We start from the raw sequence: 22,608 nt of genomic DNA on the forward strand, positions 1-22,608 counted from the left end.
TTCATGTTTGCCTGGAAGTCTATTTAGCCGTTAAAACAGGGGAAAGCTAGAATTAAATATTGTTGTGTCTGTAACTGTCATTTTTTTATTGACAGAGAAGAGGGTATTCATTGTAATAATGATGTTTGTCTCACTCCCATATTCACTGTTACTGATGCAAAGTGATCCATATGTGTTCCAGAGAGATACAGAACCATTGACTCTGTTACTGACATTGAGCGTAAGACAGAGCCAAAACCCAACCCAATATACTGCTTCCAAATGCAAACTCAAACTCTCTAAGTCTCTGTCTCTAGCATGTTCAAAAAGGGACTGGGTGGAATGGAAACCCACCATTTATCATAAGGATTGATTTAAGAAAATTAAGGGACATTCACTAAAATACCTAGGAAAAGTTAAACAAGAAACAAGAGATTTTTGCTCACAAAAGGCAAAGGAGATCAGATAATTATTGTTTCCAATTATTAGTTAAAAATTATCCCAAGATATTGCAGAAGCTGGAATACAGTTTTGGTCACTAGAAGCAACCCACTGAAAACAAAGATTAAGTCTAAGAGAAGTGGGTGCTCCTTACAGGGGTAATTCAATAGAAGACTGCATGAGCAAATGTAGGTGCTTATATCTATTGAACATTATATTGAACACTGACCTCGGGCAGTTCTAATGTGTAAAAGAGCTAATGAGATTGCTCTGACTGCATGTCATGCAGTCCAGGGCAGGTTAAATAAATCATTAAAAGGTATAAAATATAACCATCTTTTTAAGTAAAAATTCTGGGCCAAGTTAAACACATGAAATTTCTATTTGCGGTAGGAGCTGGTGTAGCTCTCTGTAGACATGGGCCTCTCTAATACAGAGTACTTCAGGAGAGCTGTACTGAGAAAACCATGTTTCATATTTTCAGGTAGACCATCCTTCCTTCAGCCTGTGAGGAAGGATGCATATTATGCATATCATTGGGGAGGGCGGGGGCAAAGGCATACAAACTTATACACCGGCTTTGATTTGTTTAAGTTAAGACTTACTCATGGGTATCTCATGGTTGCTAAAAGCAACTTGTCCTGTCAAGTTTCAAATATCTCCAATGTTGTATATTGCACATCCTCCCCGGCAATCTGCTCCAGTGCCTGGCCGTTCTCCTGGTAAAAATGTTTGTTCTTATATTTAATAGGAATTTTGCACATTTTGTACAATTTTGCTCATGTACTGTCACTGTGCACCTCTGAGGAGAGCCTGGCTACACCCTCCCATGAGGGAGCTGAAAACAGCAATAAAGGTGTAATATACCTGGCTAATATGAAAATACACTTCTTACCAAGAAAAAGGGAGATACAGACCATCACATGTATGAACGAGTAACTAGGTTGTCAGGGATGAAGAGAATGTTCATGGATGGTAAATTTAAACTTAGTGTTTTCAAAATTTGTTACATGTCCTCTTGTAGCAGAAACTTAGCAATATTTTGGCAGGGAACAAACCAGAAAGAACTATGGGGCACACCTGTATACTTCTTCGCTTAAAGAATGCATTAGGTGATTATTTATAAGCAGGTAAAATGACAGACACCTACCCAGAGCTCTAGGTAACACCTCAGTTTACATGCCTGGTTTTATAAAACCTGCCACCCATCCTATCTGACGTTTTACAACATGCATGTAAGACTCAAAACGGGACAGACTTAGCAGTGAAACATATAGTACCTCCCTTTAATGGTCTAGCAACAGAGTATGATTGACATAGTTTCTGAGAGATCAATGAACATTTTAGCCAGAAGCTTATTCGTGTCTAATGCAGGAGCAATAACTTCGCTCAATTCTATTAGTGCTGTCTGTACAGAACGCCCTGCCCTAAAACTCATCTGCCACTGGGATACAATCCAATGTTTATTTCCATTAGTTTAGCCATTGTTGGTAACAATAAAAATCAGGAGACAGTTGCAAACTAATGATTTATGGGCAGAATGAAACACGGGATGACCTTGGCTACCTTCCATTCACCAAGAAAATGACTGGTAGTTAGAAATAAATTAAAATTATTGCAAAAGGATAACATAAGTTATTTCTCCGATAGGTAATTTTACCAGCTAAATAGCCCTGTCATTAAACTAGCAGCTGTTGTAAAAATTATATTCCAAGATAAAAAAGAAATTATAGCTTCCATAGTTGTTGCAGCTTTGAGAATGATAAAAAACCCAATTGTATAGGAGCTGACAGAAAAGGAGCTCTTGTGATAAGGCTGAATACATAGTCTTGGCTGGACTGTACTTGGTTGAATGACTCTTATGATAAAAGTTAAGCAGAAAAGATCATGTAAAGTAGATCTATTACCAGAAATGGAAATTCCTTTACAGGTGATTCCAGAGGAAAAAAGCAATCTTCCCTGACTGGAATTTGCATTGTTAATGAAACTTTGGAACTTTGTTGAATTTAAGTTTAGTTATTCTAATAAAACAATACCATCAGCGATATGATCTGTTCATATTTTTTATAGTAATTGCAGTGAGACATTTTTAACTTTACCTATTTTTAGAAATCCCTGTTACTGTGATTGTTAATGTTTCTCATGTTCTGTGAAGTCCTGTACAGTCATCTCAGCCCTTTCAAGTATTTTCTGCCTTGACTGCCCTCCTTCTCCACTCCCTTTTAATGACTTCTTTCTTGTCCAATGGAGAATAAATAAAATAGCAAAGTATTCAAACAGTTTCAGTGGGGTACTATAGAGAACAAAGTGGTGGTCCGTGCAACTATAATTTATAAAATATATTCTGGTTTTCAGATGTATGGCTAGCCAAAAATCAACATCTGGAAAGAGTTTTCATGTTTGCAGAAGTACTTCTCCAATGTCATTCAGGAATGGAAATGTACTTTATAGTTGTGATACCCTATCACTGGCCAAAAAAACATACAACTGACAAAAGAAACAGAATTCAGAAAGTAAGATGAAGGGAGGTTGCAGTTTTCCTGCTTTCATTTGTTTAAAGCAGGAACTCCATTTATGCCTTTCAGGTGTTAAGTACCAGCTTCAGAACAGGAGGGCATGGGACTTCTCAGAGAACTGCCCACCAAATATTTTCATTTTAAATCCTGAACAAAACAGGCTGATTTTTTTTTTCTCAATTCCTTTTCAGAAATGAGTATTTTGTCTGAAAGTTTCAAAATAATTTCATCTGCAGAAGATGCCAGACCTTGAGAATGTCAATCCCAATTGCCTGACAAGTGGCAAAGCAGTAAGAAACTGAACACAGGATCTCAGAAAAGGAAGTGCTGGAAAATCTTTCTAACATGAATGTTTTCAGCCCTGTCTATAATTAGTAAATAAATGCAAGTCATCGATGTGGTCACAAAGATGCAGCCTCAGGATGAATCAGTATCTACATCCACTGCTGGGATGTAGGCAACCATGGTGGCTTGCCCATTTTTCCTACTTGGGCTGGCACTGGTGCGCCCCAGCATGTATCTGAGGCAACAGGTCAACCCCCTATGGGCGACTCCCAGCTATCCCATCTGCCCATGCCAGAGGTGGTCCCACACAGAGAAGGCAAACCAGAATCCCTCCCTGCCGCTGCTCCAGGTTTGAGAATAGCCAGACTACAGTAGGCAACCCTTCCCTCAGAAACACAGACACGCACACTTAAACTCCACAAACAAGCAATCCTTTAAAAAAGATGATCAAATGAAAAGGCAAAAATCTGGCAGAATTGTAGATGTTAAATACCATTAGGAGACATTTTTCCCACCAGATACTGTACACAATGTTAATGTGAATATTATAATGCTGACAACTTGTTCTTCACTGAATTATGAAGCTATTAATTTATGAAGGAAGGATGCAGTACTCGTGTCAATGTCTTATGTTGCTAACTGTAGCAAATTAGTACATTTACCTCATATTATACAGCTGAGACATTTGTTTGGCAGAAAGTCAGGACAGTAAAATAAGAGGGATTAGTATGCTGTCATTTTTCTATAGTTCATATTTTTCCATAGCCGGTGGCACTTGAAAGCTAGGAGAGAACCTGCTCTGTTTTCACAGATTTACTCATCTACCAATGCAGTATTTCTTTGTGCCTGATGTACAGCTATGCTCAGATGAGGGCTACTATGCTCAGACATTTTGCAAGCCAGGCTTGCAGTTAAGGAGTACATGGATCAGAACAGAGAGTGGCAAAAGCTGCTCCTGAACCCAGCTTGGGATAAAACAAGCCCACCTTTACTCGGATACTATGAAATAATAACAGCAAAAATTGGTTAGAGATTGAGAGTGTTGTCTGGCTTCATAATGCATTTCCTAAAAATGAATGTTTCCAAATTTATGATTGTCAAAAACTGTAGCCTAATAGCATGGTCTGACAGACAAAATACTGCAACAGGACTTAAGAAATCACTGATTTGCCTAACATGTTTGGTAAAAGGATATTCCCTTCCCTGTAAAATGTGATATATACCATTTCCCTGTTTGTTTCACAACTATGGCAGAAGCATTAATCACTTAATATCATTGCGCAAAGTTGTGACGAAGAGGACTGCAGTTTTGCCACTGAAGATACTTACACAGTTGGAAGTAACTAACTTTTGGCAAAAGTCAAGCCTAAGGTTTAGAAATTTGTTATGGTTAATATGAGAGACTGTCAAAAACATGTTATGAAATGACACATACTGTCAAGAGGTCTTCCAAATTCATCACACATACAAGGCAACCTAACACCACGAAGAGTTCATTGCTGAATCCTAGGTTGAGATCCAGGCGACCTAGAACTAAATCTAAAAAGCCATTTGAGGACCTAAATACTGCTGGTTTCAAAAGTATTTTAGGTTCCTTGGTAAAAGATGGGCACCTATATCCCTGCTTCAGATTATGCACCTTTTGAGTCTGTTGTGGGACAAGTTGCCTCTCCTCCTGTCTGCTCAGGTCCTTCAACTTTTTGACTGACTGAGCCATTCAGACTTATAGGTGTCCTCATTTTTTATTTGAAGAGTACCTACTATAAGTGGGGAGCTGAAGTGAGAAATCTCCAGGCTTTATTTGGACACTTCATAGTTACCCTTGCAACTGAAACAAGAAGTCAGTCACTTGGGGGATCATTCTGTTGCGGTCTAAATGCCCCACTTAGCCTGGGCCTCAACATACATCCCTGGTTTCCACTTTAAAGCAGGTTATTGAAGAACTCATTTGCATGAGACAAACTGCAAAAAATCCCAGCTCATTGCCCAATCAGTGGTTTTATACCTTTTCCACATAAATATATTCACTTGAGATATTTTAAGCTTCACCTTCCCTTACTTTAAGACTGAGTCACTGAATATTTGGGGGCCTGGGAAGAGTCTTAAATCTTGACTTGCTTCCAGCAACCAGAAGCTTCTATTGCAACACTTGGAGTCTGCCAAAAGAGTCTCTGACTGACCTACAGAGAAGCTGCCTTCTGCATTTAAAGCAGGGAGATTCATTAGCTTTCAACTGCATATACTTTTCCTAGGAATACAGCCTTAATATAGCCGCAGTCTCCCAACAACGGCAATGACTTTTGCATGTTCTTAGTATTATGTCAAGCTGTCTGTACTCATTCAATAAATTACATACTGGAAGTATTCTTTTTCTATACTTCACATTTGTTTTCCTCACCTTAAAGAAACACAAGCACAGCAGCGGACTGCTGTTTGACAAATAGCATGCTGACAATATCCTGGCTGCAGCTAATACTTCCTTATCACTGAGACCTGTCACCTTACAACAGAAGTCCTAGTGATACTTCTCAAACCTTAGCTTGCAGTGAAGTACATGAACTGCTTGATTTGCCATGACAAGCTATGCATAAATAAAGACATGACTGAACTTTACCCCTTGTTCTTGGCAGATCTGGGTTAGTCTTTCCAGCTGCTCATCTTGAATAACCTTTGCCTTCTCATATTGCTGAATCATCATCTCCATTTCCACTTTCACTGGAAGGACATAGGCTGGAAAACACAAATAAGCACTTAAAGTAACCCAGCTGTGATTTGTTTTTTTTATCAGAGGGAAAACCTTTACAGGCCAAAGAATGTCACCCCTTTCACTTGCATCTAGAGCACTACAGTATTTCTTCTGGGGAAGGATTTCTAACATGTAAAATGGAGGCCATCAGCAGGGTCTAGATCTTATTTGGTCAGATCTCCATTTGCTTGGCTGAGCTGAAATGCACCCTGCATGCTCTTCCTAGCTTCTGCTCCACTAATACCGATCTTTTCCAGTGTTTACCACAGATTTCCTGAATTGCTTGGTAGGAAGATTTTCTGCTTAGAGTTAGGCCCATCCCCTCTAAACCTGAACAGCATGGCTCCCTTAGGAAAAGAACTATTCCAGAGCCTTAAGCATTTAATTCCTAGACTTTGTGGTAAGAAATAAGTCCTTAATGGAAATAGCAGACTAAGAAGGATATTCTAAAAAACAAAAAGGCATTTATCTTCTATTGCTTTTCAAGCTACACCCCAGTTTTCAGCAGGTCTTCTAAATGCCTCTGGGAATTTTGCTCCTGTCATAACTATGGCAAACTCAGACTGATCAGCAAAGCTGCTCAATGCATATTGCAATTTTTTATGTTTTCTGAAGCTATTCAAGATCCTGAACTTTTCTTGTACACTTCATTCAGCGGGCTACAACCTATCCTTAACTCTGAATACAGTTTCCTGGGCATCTAAACCCAAAATAACAACTTGACTCTGATATTTCACACATGAGCAAAGCAATCCGTTATTTATTCACTTTCCACCTTTTCTCCCTGTAACCTGAAATGCCTGAAACCACTAAACACAAAGTAGCCTACACTAAAGTCCTTGCTTCTGGCACAGTCAGTGCTTCTGCTCTCTGCAACTTTGACTTGCTGGGGCTTTCTCATCTCCCCTGGTGTTTCCCCACAGAGGTCTGTGCAAAACAGTACTGGTGCATGCTTCATTATTATCCTGTACAACACACCAGCACTGCAGAGAGCAGTTTCAGCATGAAACCCCCATGGTAAGTAAACCCTCCTGGAATCTGACATAAAAATTGTATTGCAGATTAGAACCTGGAAAAGAAGGCTCCAAGGCAAAGCTAGCTGTATGGAAATGGGGAGGGAGCAGCAAATATCAGAAAAGCAGGTTGGAAGCAATTATTTTGCAGAATCAGGAATGACATCTGGTGGCAAGAGGCAGGAAACAGGTCAGGGCATTCACTTTACAGGATAGGGGATGGGAAGGTGCCCACCAAAACCAAACCGATCAATTATAAAGGCTCATAGGGAACAGGAGACACAACCATGAACTTGAGACCTATTCTCCATAGGAGTCATAACCCTCTTCTGTTCAGTGCTTTTAAAATTTAAGAGGAAGGAGAAAATAGAAACAGTGGTGGCAAACAATCTTTTAATATTTTTAAAATCTCTTTTTTCCCAGCCTGCCAGGTTAATACTTGGAGTCACAAACTGAATCACCACTCACCATCAATGATCCTCTTCACTCTCCATATTCGTAGTGTGATAATAAGGCTGATAGCATCCCATGGGCTGCTGGGGCCATTAGCCACTGTTGAGGCCACCATTGGTGCCAAGGACAAGATTATGACAGCACCATCAAACACCTAAAGAGAAATAAATTTTTTTCAAACCCTTCCTAAAGATCATAACCCTGGAGTGTTGAAGGGCTCCCACTTTGCCCAAAAGAGATGTAATTATGGTACATATTTGAAAGGGATATGAGGCATGGCCAAGTCCCAGAAAGGCTGCATCCTTTTTACGTAGCACAACAGAATTCCTTAGTGCATTTTATAAGGCGCGGAGAGATAAACTGCGGTGGGAGGGCAGGGAGAAAGGTATTTGCAAATGCGGGCCAAAATCCCCAAGCAGAAGTGATAGCCTAAATGCTATTACAGCCAAAGAGTTTTATTAGCATTGGTATTTATTACCTGTTAGTTGGCATAATGCCATCCCAAAAAAGGATACAGGGATACAGTCCCTGCCCATAGATCTTACTGTCTAAATGAAGAGATCAAGAAGACAAGTAGAAAAAGATAGAGCAAAGAGGCTTGATGGCTCTTGGCCATATCCTGACTACACAGTGTGTGCGTGAACAGCCGTGCATCAAGGCAGAAAGACTCCCTGCTCTCACCTTTATTGGGCAGCTAGGTTTTCAAGGATTTTGACAACTGGGACTATTGAGAATGATTTGTGTAACATTGGTTGCATTGTGAATTAGATCAGAAAAGGCAATTGTGCAAAGTATTAGACAGAAATGCATGAGTAAATACATTTCAGAGCAAAATGGCAATAGTGTTGCATCTGTCCTACACTCACCTAGCAGGATAGAACATATAAGGAGGCAGGACACAGATTTCATAAGCACCACACACTGAGAATTGTTCATAACAATTCAGTGTATTGAAAAGAAACACTTCTTACTGCCACCATTTGATGGGCAGTGAAAAGTATCACTACATTCCAAATTACTGAAATAAATTATCAGAAAGTGCTGCATTATTTAGCCTCAATAATACGAATCTCCGGATCAATAATTTAAGTTTCACTTCATTTTTTTAGCAAAACAAGTAAAAAGTTTTACAACTGTATTACAAAAATGTGCAAGCCTCTAGACTCAGTTAAGCTCTGAAAAAAAACAGCTTTTCTTCCAGTGCATTCTCTGCTGTATTAGTTTATCAGACAGTATCAAGAAAGAGCTTTTAATTTCCCTGATCTCCAGATTTCTGCTCAGATTGAGAATATGTGTTACAGCACATGCATTCCCTTATCTGCCTCTGCAACAGCATACACATTCTACCTCGTTTTAATTTGAGGTACAAATTACAGTGCTTATCATAATTTAATTTAAAATAATTTCACCGTAAAATTGGTCATTTTGCCAAACCAGTATTTTCTACCAGAAAACTGCACACAATTTTTCAACCAGTTCTAATTTTAACTTGATTACGGAAATGGGGCTACACAAGTAACATGAAAATTTTTGCTTGTATTGCTCATTATCTCAGGGTAGCAGTACCAACAGTTAGACTAGCATAGCTCTAAACAACAAAATAAATAGACACATAGAGCAAAGAATGAGCATATTTATCCAAGTTAAAAGATACTGTATTGCATCAGGTCTATAACAGCCACCCAAAGCAGTTCTTAATATTCTTACTGTGTCTGCCTGGAAAACAGCACGAGGAGTAAGAGTGCTTACCTCTATTTTGTTTTCAATGTAATCCCATATGCCAAGGACCACAATTCTCAAAATAGTCTAGTAAAATAGATTAGAGGGGAAAAAAGATGATGAATGTTAATGTAATTTTAGATAAACATTTAGTCCTTTACCTATTTAGGGGATCATTTTTTGTCTTATTTAAGCATTATGCATTTCTTCTGAATAATAATGAGGATCTAGAAATAGCTACACTTCTGTATTACAAAAACAGGTATTGCTTTCCAACCACTGTATTGACTCAGTGAAACTTCTGTAAACAAGTTCTAAGTTCAAATGTCCATCAGTCTTTCCATCCTCCTAAAACTTCTCTTTTACACTTGTGAGATGTAGCTTACCATTCCTCCCCACCCCAGCGCCCTGACCTAGACCCTGGAAGTCTATGTAAGATCCACTGTGGGGCCCCCTCACTCGGAATGGGGGAAGATTCTCTTTTCTTGCCATCTTTGATATGCCAGTGCTTACTATTTTCTAAGAAACGAGGCAATGCCCCTTTCCTGATGCCTAACGATACTGGCATTTCATCAATCTGAAGAGCATGGGCTCTTATTCTCCCCCATCTAGAGTACAGGGTTGTTTGTCTGATTATAAAATCCCAGAAAGTATTAGGATAAGGGAGAAGAATATCTCTGTAAGCCTTCTCTATTAGGCGAAACAGCTATAAGTAGCATCAGTAGCTAGAAAAGAGGAATAAAGAACGAACACAGAATGAATCAATGGTGAATTCCCATTTAAAAATCCAATAGTATCTTCCCTAATTTTCAACCTGGCTTTCAGAAGATGCAATTAAAAAAAAAAAAAAAAATCAATCAACCAGCTCACGATTGAAATTGAATTCATGTAAAAACATGACTGGTAGGGATGTTTTCTGCCAATAGCAACATCAAGGTCAGATTTTGACAGACACGAAGAGTCTAACTGCAGCTGCATGCTTTGCAAAGATCAAAATGCTACTTTCTCCATTAAAGAATAGTACTAATGACAGAGACCTCAGCAGGCCTATGTGTGACAAGGGACCATATCAAGAACTGCGCAGAAAAAAGTGACTGTGATTAATATATGTATCTCCTCTTCATTAAAAATGCAAATATATTAAATCCCAATCAACTCTGAATTTATGCCAAACATACCCGCACTAACTAATTGCGGAACAGTACTGTTCCTACACATGGCTTTGCCACACCCCACGAGCCCAATTGCCTCACTTGGCCCGGCATGACTGTGCTGAGCTCTGTCTTGGCACTCCAAACCTGGATAACAGCACCTAATCCTGTTTTGCAGAGGGAGACATTGATTTGTGTGATACGGTGCTTTCAGGGCCCAGCTTCATACCATCAATAAGCAGCAAAGTGAACCAGCCAACACTTACTCAGAAATGGTGTATGTGAAGCATTGGCCAAGTCTGGCTGAGAAAGGGAGTTGCTAGCCAGAGAAGAAAATGCAGCGCACTCTTTCCTCTACAAAAAACTTACGAGAGACTACGTAGACACCAAGAACTGCTAATGCTGCTGGTCTGTACTCCTAAAAAGAACATTTTACTTCCAAAGCATTTTACATATGCAGCATAGGAATAAGGCTATTGACAGCAATTTCCTTATTAACCTACATGCTCAAGGCTTATATGTAGAGGAAGACACACACAGCAGCAGCTTCTCAAATCCCTTAATGACTCCAAATTCGGCAGCATGATGTGATGTGATGTTAGTGCAAGGTTTAAGTACACATGCTGCTGTACAACTAGGGCACTCCTGCAGCCTCAGCTCAGGCCCTGAGCAGAATACTTTCAGACAAAAGCATCCCAGCTCCTCTAAGCACCTCCATCACTCTTCATTGAGAAGCTGCACAGAATGTACAAAAAGTAAAAGTTACACATGAGCCCATAGGTTCAGCTATCTAAGTTAACCTGGGGTCCACCACAGCAAGTTCCACAGCAGGCAACCGTCAGGAAATGCATGAGGAAAAGCAGTGCCTCCTTTAAAGCTTGGGATGCTACCCTTCCTACAGCAACCCTGTCGGCAGCAGAGAGAAACCTGGCTCATTTTCTTCTACTCTTAAGCAGCATTTATGAAGTGCCAGGTCAATGAGCAACTAAAGGATGGCTAAACACCTAACATGTATACAGCAACTGATGTTGAAAAGCTTTCTTCCTGTGGACAGGTGTGTACAAAGGTTTTTTCGCTTAAATAATAAGGCATATCTGCACAAAGAAAATAGAAACACTGTCTCACAACCCTAAATATGATTTAACATGGGGTTGTTGAGGGAACATAAAAAAGGATTTTGCTTTCTGCCTTTTCAATTCCTCACCGCAGTGTTTAAATCAGACTGTGCTACTGCCATATTAATGTATCTGAGCAGTTCCACAGGCTGGAAGCAAGCACAAATGTTTTCATTTTCAGGCTGCTGGTGTGAATCAGCACAAGTCAGCAATGACTGGAAGTCTACTCGGCAGACATTTAATACAGTTGGTGCTACCTCCAGAAGACAGGTCTCCTCCTCACAAAAATGCCTTGATGATTAGCATCTTTGCTCTCAGCTAGAACAGACATGCTGCAGGAAGGGAGACCGTGAGGGCAGAATGAACCCAGCTCCCCATCCAAGACATACACTCTTCAGAACAAACAAGGCACAACTGAGGGTTAAGCTTTAAAAAACATCTCTTCTGTATGGAAGGTCTTAAAGCTATGCACCAGCATCACCTGCCAGCTGGTCATTCTTAACAAAAATCCCACCGGCCAGTCTTTATTAGCAGTAACTCCAAACTAGGTTTAGCTTTCTCTACTTTCCCTCTCTGTTTGTACAAAGCATGAGATCACATCCACTGCTGCTGCCATAACTCTTACCCAGAGAAGTCTGAACCAAGCAAATTTGGACTTTACTGGGCAAATCTCCCTGACTGTTCAACATAATAAATACTTTGACTGAAATGGAAGCATTGGTGGTACTTATAAAAGACATTTTAATATTTTTCCTAAGCAATCAAAAATATCTTTCAACAAATAAACATTGCATTTGATTGTGTACTTTCTCTGTACAGAACTTAAAAAATGAGAACCTGTAGCAGAATCTGAAAAAAAACAGAGACAGAAATTAATAATCCAGGAAACTTCCTATGCATGGTACATGGACCAAACTGAAAAATGTGTATGAGTTAAAAGATAATTGCAACTGTAACATTCATCACAAACAAAACAGAAATGTTAGTCACACTCTACCATTTGTAGACACAAGAATCTACAAGAAATAAGGAAAAAATGGAGCAGCACTTCTGTTTCTTTCTGATGTGCAGGCATCTTTCAGCACTGTAGCAAATGCATGCACATAGTTTTGCATTACACTACAGGCATTCTGCATTTTTAGACATGTAGATTTGAAAGCAAATATTAAATCTCACTGTGAGTACTTTTCTGTTAAACACCACTGCCAGCTTGGGTTTTTGTACTTGAAAAAGAATACTTTAACTTTTCTTGACTGGAAATATTTTCATTAGAAAGCCCTTAACATATATATATTTTTTAGCTATATCAGAAACACATTTTCTGTTTTCTGAGAAAAGCTCAATTATCACAGAAAAGTCTGTCCAGTGCACTAATAAAAGGTAATGACTGAACACTTCTGTTAACTTCTTTAAGTTAGAGTAAACCCAGATAAAAGTAAAATTTTAAACCATTTTTCAAACAGAAATGCAATTTCGGACAGTGTCCCTCAGTGACACACAGTTGTTTGCACAACATTAACTGTGTGCACTGAAGTTTACAAGAACTGTGTGATGCTGCAGGTTTTCTCTCTAATTTTGTATGGAAATCCAGCCAAGTCCTTTGCTGAGCCAGCCATGTGAATTCCCACAATCTGCATGAGCTAGCTGCATTTGTCAGCTGACTGCAATGTACATTAGGTAATTTTAAATACTTTTTTGCTTGCGCAGTTAATATACAATTTACTGCTCAGTGACTCACTGTGTCAAATTAATCCGTAGTGTAAAGAAATCAAAAGGAGGTGAAGCTGGCCCGCCAGGTTTAGCTAACAGCAAAGGAGAGCAACTCTGCATTTCGAGATGGGGTAGTGATTGTAAAAGAGATGGACAGGATGGATTGGGATGGAAAGGGTGTCTTTAGAAGGGTGTCTTCCTCCCACTGCCGCAAAACTAATCTATCTGTTACAGAGGGTCTTTACCTCTGGCTTGTATGGAAACTCTGAAGATTAAGCTTCTGCCTTTTGGATATACCTCGTAAGACCAAATATTTATTGAAATCTTTCCCAGAAAGAACACCTTGTACCCAATCTGTAATTTATAACCTCCCCGGCTTGGGTCACTCCACAGGGGCCTTAGCTCATTCACTGCTTAAAAAAATCTGCTTTTGCCATCTTCTGGTGTGCCTGTCGTGAGCATTGACTGTTCTAGTGCACGCTATCCCCAGGCCACCAGAGCACAGAGGAACACATTAGCATCTTTAAACCGAGACATCCTTCTGTTCCCAGTGCATAGGCAACCTCCTCTCATGGTTTCTCTTCAGTCAAGGCTCTGAAAGGAAACCTGTAACAACTGACCTCACCTCATACATCACCCAGTACGAAATGCTCCCCCATGTACTGTACTCTGTAGCTGCTGTGGCTCTATTTGCACATGTGAAATACATAGAAATAATTAACTGCAAAAGCTTGGTGACACTAATAGACATCAACGCAGTACATTCTTTTTCACTGACTACCACTAATAATCTATCATGATATCATATAGAATCCAAACACACCTTTGCATGAACGCTGCGGTTATATTTGTTCTTATGGTCTCCCATAATATTTATCCTTAGAATATGGAGAAAAATAATGAACTTCAAACTGACAACCCTGGACAGATTTGAAAGGCCTTTTCAGGAATAGAAATGGCTTACTAGAGACACAGTATACTACCACAAGGTAAATGCAGATGGGATAGAGAACTGATCTTAAGCAACCTTGAATCAGAAGTTTCCTCTGGGCATGATTACACTAGTGCTAATTCTTATCTTTGAAACGCACTGTGTACAAGGTGCTGGACTGTCACTATCAAGAGATGAAAGCACAGATGAAGCACTGATAGAGTGCCATATAAGTCAGGTATATTCTTGGAAATGAAGTAGGCCGACTGGCATTCCAGGAAGATGTCTAGCTAAATTCCTAGACCTCTACAAAACCATTTTTGCTGGTGGCTGACTTTTTTGTGAAGCAAGAGGAGTGGTTAGAAAAGAAATTTCACAGTATATTAAATATTTAATTTCTTACACACTAGCAAAAAAATAAGTCTAAACTTATATTTATAAATTATATTAGCATATAAAATCCATATCTTTGTTCCTTGATCTCCCCAAATCAATCCCTTTAAAAATCCAAACTTACACAACCAGCAATGCAGTGCATTTATGCACCATGAGAAAAGTTGTGTGTACATGGAATGAAAGCAAACATCTAGAAAAGAAGCCACAGCTTATGGAAAAGTTATAGAATTAATAGATTGTTATGTTTCTGCTCAGCTGTTTGAAGCTCACAAAAAAAATGTAAAAAAAGTAACATGACAGATTTCTCTAAGACAAAATTATTAATTTGTTATGAAAAATCTGTATGGGAAGGACATTATTTTCTCTCAGTTCTGTCATTTGTGATATTTTTTCTTTTTAACAGAACCCTAATAGCAGGGTCTTCCTTAGTAGGTTTTATTCCTTCCAAGGATTGCTGTTAAGAAGGAGTAAAGTGTCAGACTACTACGAACACTTACTTTTAACATACAGGGTGAGAAAAATCTTGGGTTTTTTCTTTTCCTCCTAAAAGTGAAAACCTAAAATGCGTTTGTGAGCCATAGCTAATGAAACAAATTCTTTATCAGCTAGGACTCCAGACTTACTCTACTCAGTTTAAGAGTTCATTTCTTGGACATAGGTGCAGGAAAAAAGTCACAATTCCGTGACTGCCTAACTTTAAGCACATCAGAAGACTTCGTTACTCCCAGGAAAACACTCAAAGTGCTGAAAGCTAGCAGAATGCCTGAGTGCTTGGCTGACTGAAGCACATACAGAGCAATGCAAACAACTAATACCAAAGAACTCAATTCTTGCACGCAAACGGTCTCATCAATCTCCGTGGAAAAGCAGAACTGAACAACAGCTACAGAATCAAATATTTGTGGCAATGTGATAAGACTATTAAAATATAAGCAGACTCCAATCCACTTACCAAAACACTGTGACATTCCCCATCTTCCTTTTCTCAGCCAACTATTACCAAGGCTGAATTTGCCCTCTTGATAGGGTGTAACCCCGGCCTTGCCTTGCTGTTGGTACTGGGGTTTCCCCCCCCAGTGTCTTTCTCTTCTCTTCTGTCTTAACATCTGGGTAACATTTGGTGCACAGACAAATCATAGTGATGTATGTAAACAGAGACAAACATACACAGTCATCACCACTAGTAAATCCTGTTCAAATACTTGGAAATAGGCAAAAAGAGTTGATGTGCACTTCACTTGAATACGGATCTTTTAATGTGGAAAGTCACAGACAGTGACAGTGAATATAAAATTAACAGACTCCAATAAATTCCTTCAAGGCTTGTGGCTATAACACAAGTGTAGAGAGAGCAGCAACATGCTGTGAGAGTAGTTACTTAATTTTGTTGGCAGCTGTTGTGCTGGCATTTGCCAGCTGCTGGCATGTTTGTCCTCTTCATTTTAACCAAGCAGAAAGCCAGTGCCTGCTTAACTCCAACATGATAGGACTGTAATTACTTGCAATGCCTTTATAGCACTAGCTTTTAATCAGTCATATTTTTCCAAAACATTCAGATTTTGTGCTGAAAGTTTTCTGGTTTTTAACAACTCTTTTACAACATTGTATTATTTGTTCTCTAAGTCTGAGTTGAGACCTTTCTGAAGAATTATGTATCCACACTTACAACTAATGGGAACCAAACTACAGAATAAACAATAAACATCCAAGCTTGGGACATGGTACTTGCTATGGAAACAACCCTTTCTGAATACCAGAAACCCTGAATCCTTGCTTTGAGGAAATGGGCACTGACCGAAGGACTAATCAATCCTCCGTAGCTGCCTGTTATAACCAAGCAAACTAATTAAACCTGCTCATGTCTGGAAAGTCATCCTGGCATGAATAGTCACAGACTGCAAAATCTCGCTATAAAACACAATCTTACCAACAGATAATTCCAGACAAAGACAGCTGACTCATGGTATTAGGAATCAGAAGCAAAAAATCCTCTGAAGGCACCAAAAGAGTACATGAGGTTAAAATGGACGAAAAAAAATAATTTCTGTGATCTGCAATTTTTGCATTATTTCATAACCTCTTGAAAAAAAAAATCAAAGTTTTTTATTTGGATGAGAAAAAATTAAACCCTCTGTTTTTCCTCTGATGGGATGTATTTCAACACAAGCAGAGCTGTTGCTCATTAAACCAACCTGGCACAAGGCCAACCCCAGCAAACCCAGTAGGAGAGGTACACCTTCATTCTCTTCCAGACCTGTGGTCTCTGAAGCACATCCAGTTGCTCTGTGGAGCCACCACTGTTGCTTTAACCCAGTCAAGGACTCTGAGCTGCCAAATGAACCAATAACCAAAAATCTACGCCCCTCTGTGCACCTTACATGGTTGCCTTGTGGCCTCATTTTTCTTTGGTGTAAATTCAAACTGTAATCAAATAGGTGAAGGAAGATAATTTGGAAGACAGAAACAGATAATAAAGTGAGCGGTAAGAGTTTATAAAATATGAGAACAGCAAGTAGACAAAGAAAAGTAGTTCCAAATACCTAATCCAGAGAGGAGAAAAGCCAACACAGATCCAAAATGAGGATGGTGAGTCAGGCAACCAGTTTCGGCTCTGTGAAGTATTTCTGTTACTGTTTTTCTGCAAAACATTTCTGAACCACTTAATCCACTTATATGGGTACTCTGTCTCAGTAGAACTGAAACAACTCATTTCTTTCTTTAGACGGACAAGTACCAGCCTTGAGGATCTGTCTGCACTGCACAACCAACCAACCAAAAACTGTCGTATGAACTGAACTATGGAAGGGACACAGGAGCAAGGCACTGCATCATCAGGGTTTAAGAAGAGTGGTTGGTGGTATAAGTGAATGAAAACAGAACTTGAGACTACACCCCAGCAGAAGGAAATTGAGAACCATAATTTTTTTTTGTGAAACAAGCTCCAGAAAGCAATGAAAATTTGGTGAGCATGCAGAGTTACAAGCTAATCCTGTTGGGAAACTCAGGATTACAGGGAGCTCCACGGTGCTAATCCCCACTGAAGAAAGATTCTGGGGGAGAGGGGACAGTATTTCTTTACAGGGGATGGATTCTATCTAGCAAATGTGAGTCTCTGAGAATTAGGATGTGCAATCCACAAAGGGAAGACTCTGCCATTTTTTTTGTTTAGAGATTTTTTTTTCCAGTCAGTTTACACGTATCCCGCAACCCACAATCACCATCAAAGGATGGGGAAAGTAATCATATCTATCTATGTAACTGCAGTGCCAGAAGGCTAGGATGCAAAGCAGACTTGAGACCCCTGCCTGTTTTCAAGGAATCCTTTCAGAAAGTACCCACTGACAGTCTGGCAACAACAGCTAGGAAAACCCTGTTACAAGTAGAAATACAAAGTAGAAACACAAAGTAATATATGTAAATAAATTTATTTCATTAACAGAACTGTGGAAATAAGCAGAGGTATAATATGGTGAGGTGAGCACGAATTCAACACAAATGATCTGTCAAATCATTTGCAGATATCACAGCTCCCTGTTTTTTGATCTTTTTTTGTAACCTTCACTGGAATTTACCACAGAGTGAAGACTTTAATATGTTTGAATGATAATATTTTCTCCTACGGAACTAGAAAAAATGTTTTTAAAGATTTAAGTCCAAGCCGTCTTCCGACTTAACAAACATAGAATTTTTTTTTTGTGACAAGTAACACAGTATGACCTGGAAAAATAGCCTTAAAAAAATTTTGGGATATTTCAGTAGTCTAAATGTCTCAATACCAATGACTTCTTTTTGGAATAGAGATGAAAACTACAACAGATTAACCCAATTTGGTCATTTGTTGTATCATGACTACAGCCTTTTCCAATGCATACATTCGTACAAATTTTTTGCAAAGAAATTCACCATTTGTTTCATTCTCCTACTGTGTCTATCTCTATGCAGCAATCTAGAACATCTAAACTACCTACGTAAATTGTAAGAGGAGATAATTCCATTCTTAAAACAGATCTTTTTGTAAAAAAAACCCCATGGATCTTTATTCCTGAAGAATATATCTTATACCTATACCTTATACCCAGTGACACAGATAAGATTTCTGTGAGAACCAATGGTTGAAACTAGTCCTGTCCTGTGCCTGTAATGCTTTGGAGATGATTATTTGGTTTTTGTAGTTTTCCAATTATAATTTGTAAGACAGTCTCTTCCATGTTTCCTTGCCAATTCTAGGCAACTGACAAACAGTGCTAATCTAAACAAGATTTTTTAGTTTGCTCAGTAGGAGCGGCAACTGTTAATTTTTCCTCTTTTTTTCTTAAAGTACAATGTGCTACATTCATTCACAGTCACATTACTGTTAAACTCTTGCTAATTCCAGTGACAGCATAAAAATACTTTGCAGTTCTGTATGTGGTGAAAGACTTTGATTATACATACCTCTGAAAAGAAAACAGACAGGATGACTAGGCTGATCCAGTGAATTATTCCTGCAAACTGTGAAGCACTTGAAACTGCAATTAACACAATACAATGAAGCATCATTATAGTAACAGAATGCAACTTAAGTTTAATATAAGTAGTACTGCTACAACTTACATATGGGTGAAGCTTGCTTTCTTAAATTAGATAATGGAAGTACCAAAAAGGGGATGGGATGTAATGGGACATGGAACTCCAGCCCTGTCAGCTGCTCACCCTAATTCAGGCCAGCACGTTAGCAGCCACAGCAGCCGTTCATGGGAGCTTTTACAGGTGAGACTGCTGGTAGGCACTGATATACACATTTGAGGTCTTTGATGCTCTGGCACTGCTCCATGCTCTCACTCCATGCACTGCTTTAGTACGAGATGTGTGACTAAATCCTGTATACCTAGAAATCCAGAGTTAGAATTCTGTAAGGAAACAGAATGCTCTACTATCCCCACATTACTCCTTGTAGTCAGTCTTTGACAGTTCAGCTCAGTAATTATCTGGAACAGGTGCTTAAAAACTAGTGTTCAGACTGGGCTTCAAAATACATTTCTATCATCTAAATAAATAAGCCAGGTAGGTAGACTTTTGTACAGCTGTCCAGATGTGGCATGAACAGCCATGACTGGCTCATAATCCCATTCCTCTCAGAGTCAAGTTTGACCTTAGGAACTCCATAGTGAGAGAAGCAACAGAAAGTACCAATGTCATTGTCAGTAAGATCAAATCTTAATGTATTAATTTTAAGGAGTTTGTGAAATATCAGCAATTTGTACAACAAACATAATGTGACTACTTATGTACAGTCTGTTTCGGGAAACCTGGCCGTCACATGGACAGCTTTGTCTTTAAGCAAGTTTTATGAGAACACTCACAAAGGTTACAGTAAATGAAATAAAATTCCAGTTTAAGTAATTGGTCAAGATACACAATTTCCTTTGTAAGCACTCTTTTTCAGAAAGACAGTGACTGTTAAAAATCACTTATGTTCACTTCCTCTGTGAAAAGAACTCTGTAAAGGGTAAGTTAAAGTGGTAATTTATGAAACTCTGGATTCTACACACTGACTTCCCATACAGGTCCTCTTTACGCATGCAGATAGTTGAGGTAGTTATTCCACTTTCAAAGTGGATGACTGAACAAAAGTCCTTTCAGGAACTGACTAGCAGGAACACTCAGGAAAACTTATCTGAATTAATTAATTGTATGCTTTTACAGAGTACTAAAGCCTTGCATGGGCACTCACCTGCATTAAATTACGCTTTCATTTGATTCAACTTATTTTGCATGTAAATAAACCAAAATAAACTCAGACAAATGAGTTTGCTGCAAGACTACATAAGTTCTATGATATGGGTTGTCCTTATGGGCTTAAACGAATCTCTTGAAATCTGGAGGATTCCTTAATAAGTAAGTTCAACTGAAATTCTGTGATCGAAGTTCTCTTCATTGCTGACAAAACAAAGCAGAAAGCTGAAAGGGTCCAGTATCTGAACTGCTGGCAACTTCTACTCTGAAGGTCACATGCTCTCAAGTTTGGAATAAGGGAAAGAAGAGAAAAAAACCTCTCTCTTTACTTCAGGGTATTTGTGAGTCTACCATCCCTACAGCAGATGGATTAAAAAGTCTGTGTAGTCTTGCAGTTTCAAAGAATTAATTTGTAACAGCAAAGTTTAAGGCAATTGATGGCTGTGCGAATAGAGATGCAAGACTGTGGCAGAATTAACTAAGTTCCAAGAGCATATAGTGCATGCACTAAATAAAGCCTCTTATTTTAAAATTAAAACTGATTAAAATGGGAAGAGGAGGGAAGGAATGTAGGAAGAAATCAGGATACAAAGAAAACTTAGTATGGGCTGCCACTAGAACTCTCACAGCTGAGGCTTGATGAGAGAGGGTTTGCTGTGGTGCAGCAAGGAACTAACTGAAGATGAAACAAATGGGCAAAATGTATTATATTTAACTTTCCCAAGACACTGTCTTTATAGGGTGGCAAAAAGAACAAGAAATGGAAACCATTTGTAAGCGATTTGTCAAACAGCTGTAAATTGACATACAAGGCTCCAGCTGCCCCTTAGTGGACAAAAAAGACATAGCAACCACGAACTCGGAAAGAAAATCAATGCTGGGCTAACTGTAGCAGAGTGCTGGACACGCTGCCAGACAGCATGCAATTAAACTGCCAGGAAAACAGTAAACTTGAAAAAGCCTTCCAAGCAAGAAGCTTTTGTGCAAGAGCTGAATCACTAGCCCATACGCTGAAACTGTGTGTTTGCCTCTTCCAAAACGTTCCCTTTCAAAAATGCAGTGAAAAGCTACAAAACCAGGAGAAGGGGCTTCTCCAAGAGGTGCTCATCCCTGCTCTGTGGTGGTTCGGATACATGACTGGGATTCAGTCTGAGGCAAAACACCTAACCTATTCAGCTTCTACTTTTATCTGGAACAGAATTTCACATTTGCTGAACTTGTAACCTTTTTTTCCCCACAACTATAGCTAAAACCCAAAAAGTTCTGCTTTATTTCACATTTTGCTTGTCTGGTGCTATGGGGAAGAAATGAATGCAAATTGCAGATGCTTTTTAGTCATGAACAAAATGGTTCAGTATAAAATGCAGAGTACAGCCAATCTCAGTCTACCTCCTCTCCCTTTCCCATCTCCTCAAAATCCGGGAGGGAAGGCATGAAGAATACATCTTGACAAATCCCAAGTGGCCATTACAGAAGCTTGTACTGCCAGCACTTGCTTTTGGTGGATGTTCCTGATGAGGATTTTCTGGCAGATACAAACTATAGCGCTTCTGCAAGGAGCAGACAGCAGATGCTCAGTGCATGGTTTAGGCAAACCCTGAACCCCTTCTTACTGAGGCACAGCTACACCACAATGTGCATTTTCTTTGCACAGCTCTGCATGCACTCAGACAGGGCCCTGATCCAGCAACCAAATGGACAGGAGCAGAGCTTTTCAGCTGCACAGTTTTCAGGAAGGCCTGATGCCTTTTACAGACACACCTGCTGTAGTGGATTGCAGAAGGAGGGCAAAACTAAGATGATTTCCTGAATTGCTTTCCCCAAAACTACTGAAGATGAGGAAGGGACAGCATGGTCTGTCTTTCTGAGGAGTGGGGGTTGGAACCCATGACACCAGTTTGAGAAAAAAAAAAAAAAGGGAGGCTTCCTAAGTAGTTACAGTCTATAATGTGGATTAGCAGTTGTTATTATGAACAAAATTGGCAGTGATGTGCTGTAACATATCCTAATGCACTGGTTGATTTCATATAGAATAAGGAATAATTTAAAACTGTAATTACATTTTTGAAAACATAATTATGGCCTAATGGCTTTTTAAAACCTTAACAGAAGTGACACACATTCCTCATATGACACAACTGCAATACTTACATCAGCCCCACCAAGATAGCCTTTATGTGATTTAAAACAAAATAGCAGGTATTCAACTTAACAAAGGCAAGAAGCCTGATGGGTTGATTCATTAGTTAAAATGCAAAGTAGCAACACAAAGAGGAATGGGTCCTTTCTCAGGTGCTGAGAAAATCCATACAGACAGTGAAATCACCTTGCTCGAACAAACACTTGTAGGTCATGCACAGGGTTTAAGCTGCAGAGCTGTTAAGAGTATCACATGCACTAGACACACAGAGGAGGAATGATCCCTAAAATAAAGCCTT

General features: G+C 39.2%; 1 protein-coding gene across 1 annotated transcript in view; it reads right to left on the bottom strand.

The window, feature by feature from the left end:
• TMEM266 (transmembrane protein 266) overlaps positions 1–22,608 on the bottom strand; it is a gene marked incomplete at its 3' end in the record, with an annotated part of 59,099 nt that overhangs the window by 20,981 nt on the left and 15,510 nt on the right. Inside the window, exons 4-7 of the mRNA XM_035899516.1 lie at positions 18,890–18,963; positions 9,183–9,239; positions 7,449–7,587; positions 5,836–5,951 (exon numbers count right to left, since the gene is read on the bottom strand). Coding sequence (XP_035755409.1) covers positions 5,836–5,951; positions 7,449–7,587; positions 9,183–9,239; positions 18,890–18,963 — 386 coding nt within the window. The remainder of the gene's footprint in view (positions 1–5,835; positions 5,952–7,448; positions 7,588–9,182; positions 9,240–18,889; positions 18,964–22,608) is intronic.

The sequence above is a fragment of the Egretta garzetta genome, unplaced genomic scaffold (genome assembly GCF_000687185.1).
Source record: "Egretta garzetta isolate BGI_Z169 unplaced genomic scaffold, ASM68718v1 scaffold287, whole genome shotgun sequence".
NCBI classification, from domain to species: Eukaryota; Metazoa; Chordata; class Aves; order Pelecaniformes; family Ardeidae; genus Egretta; species Egretta garzetta.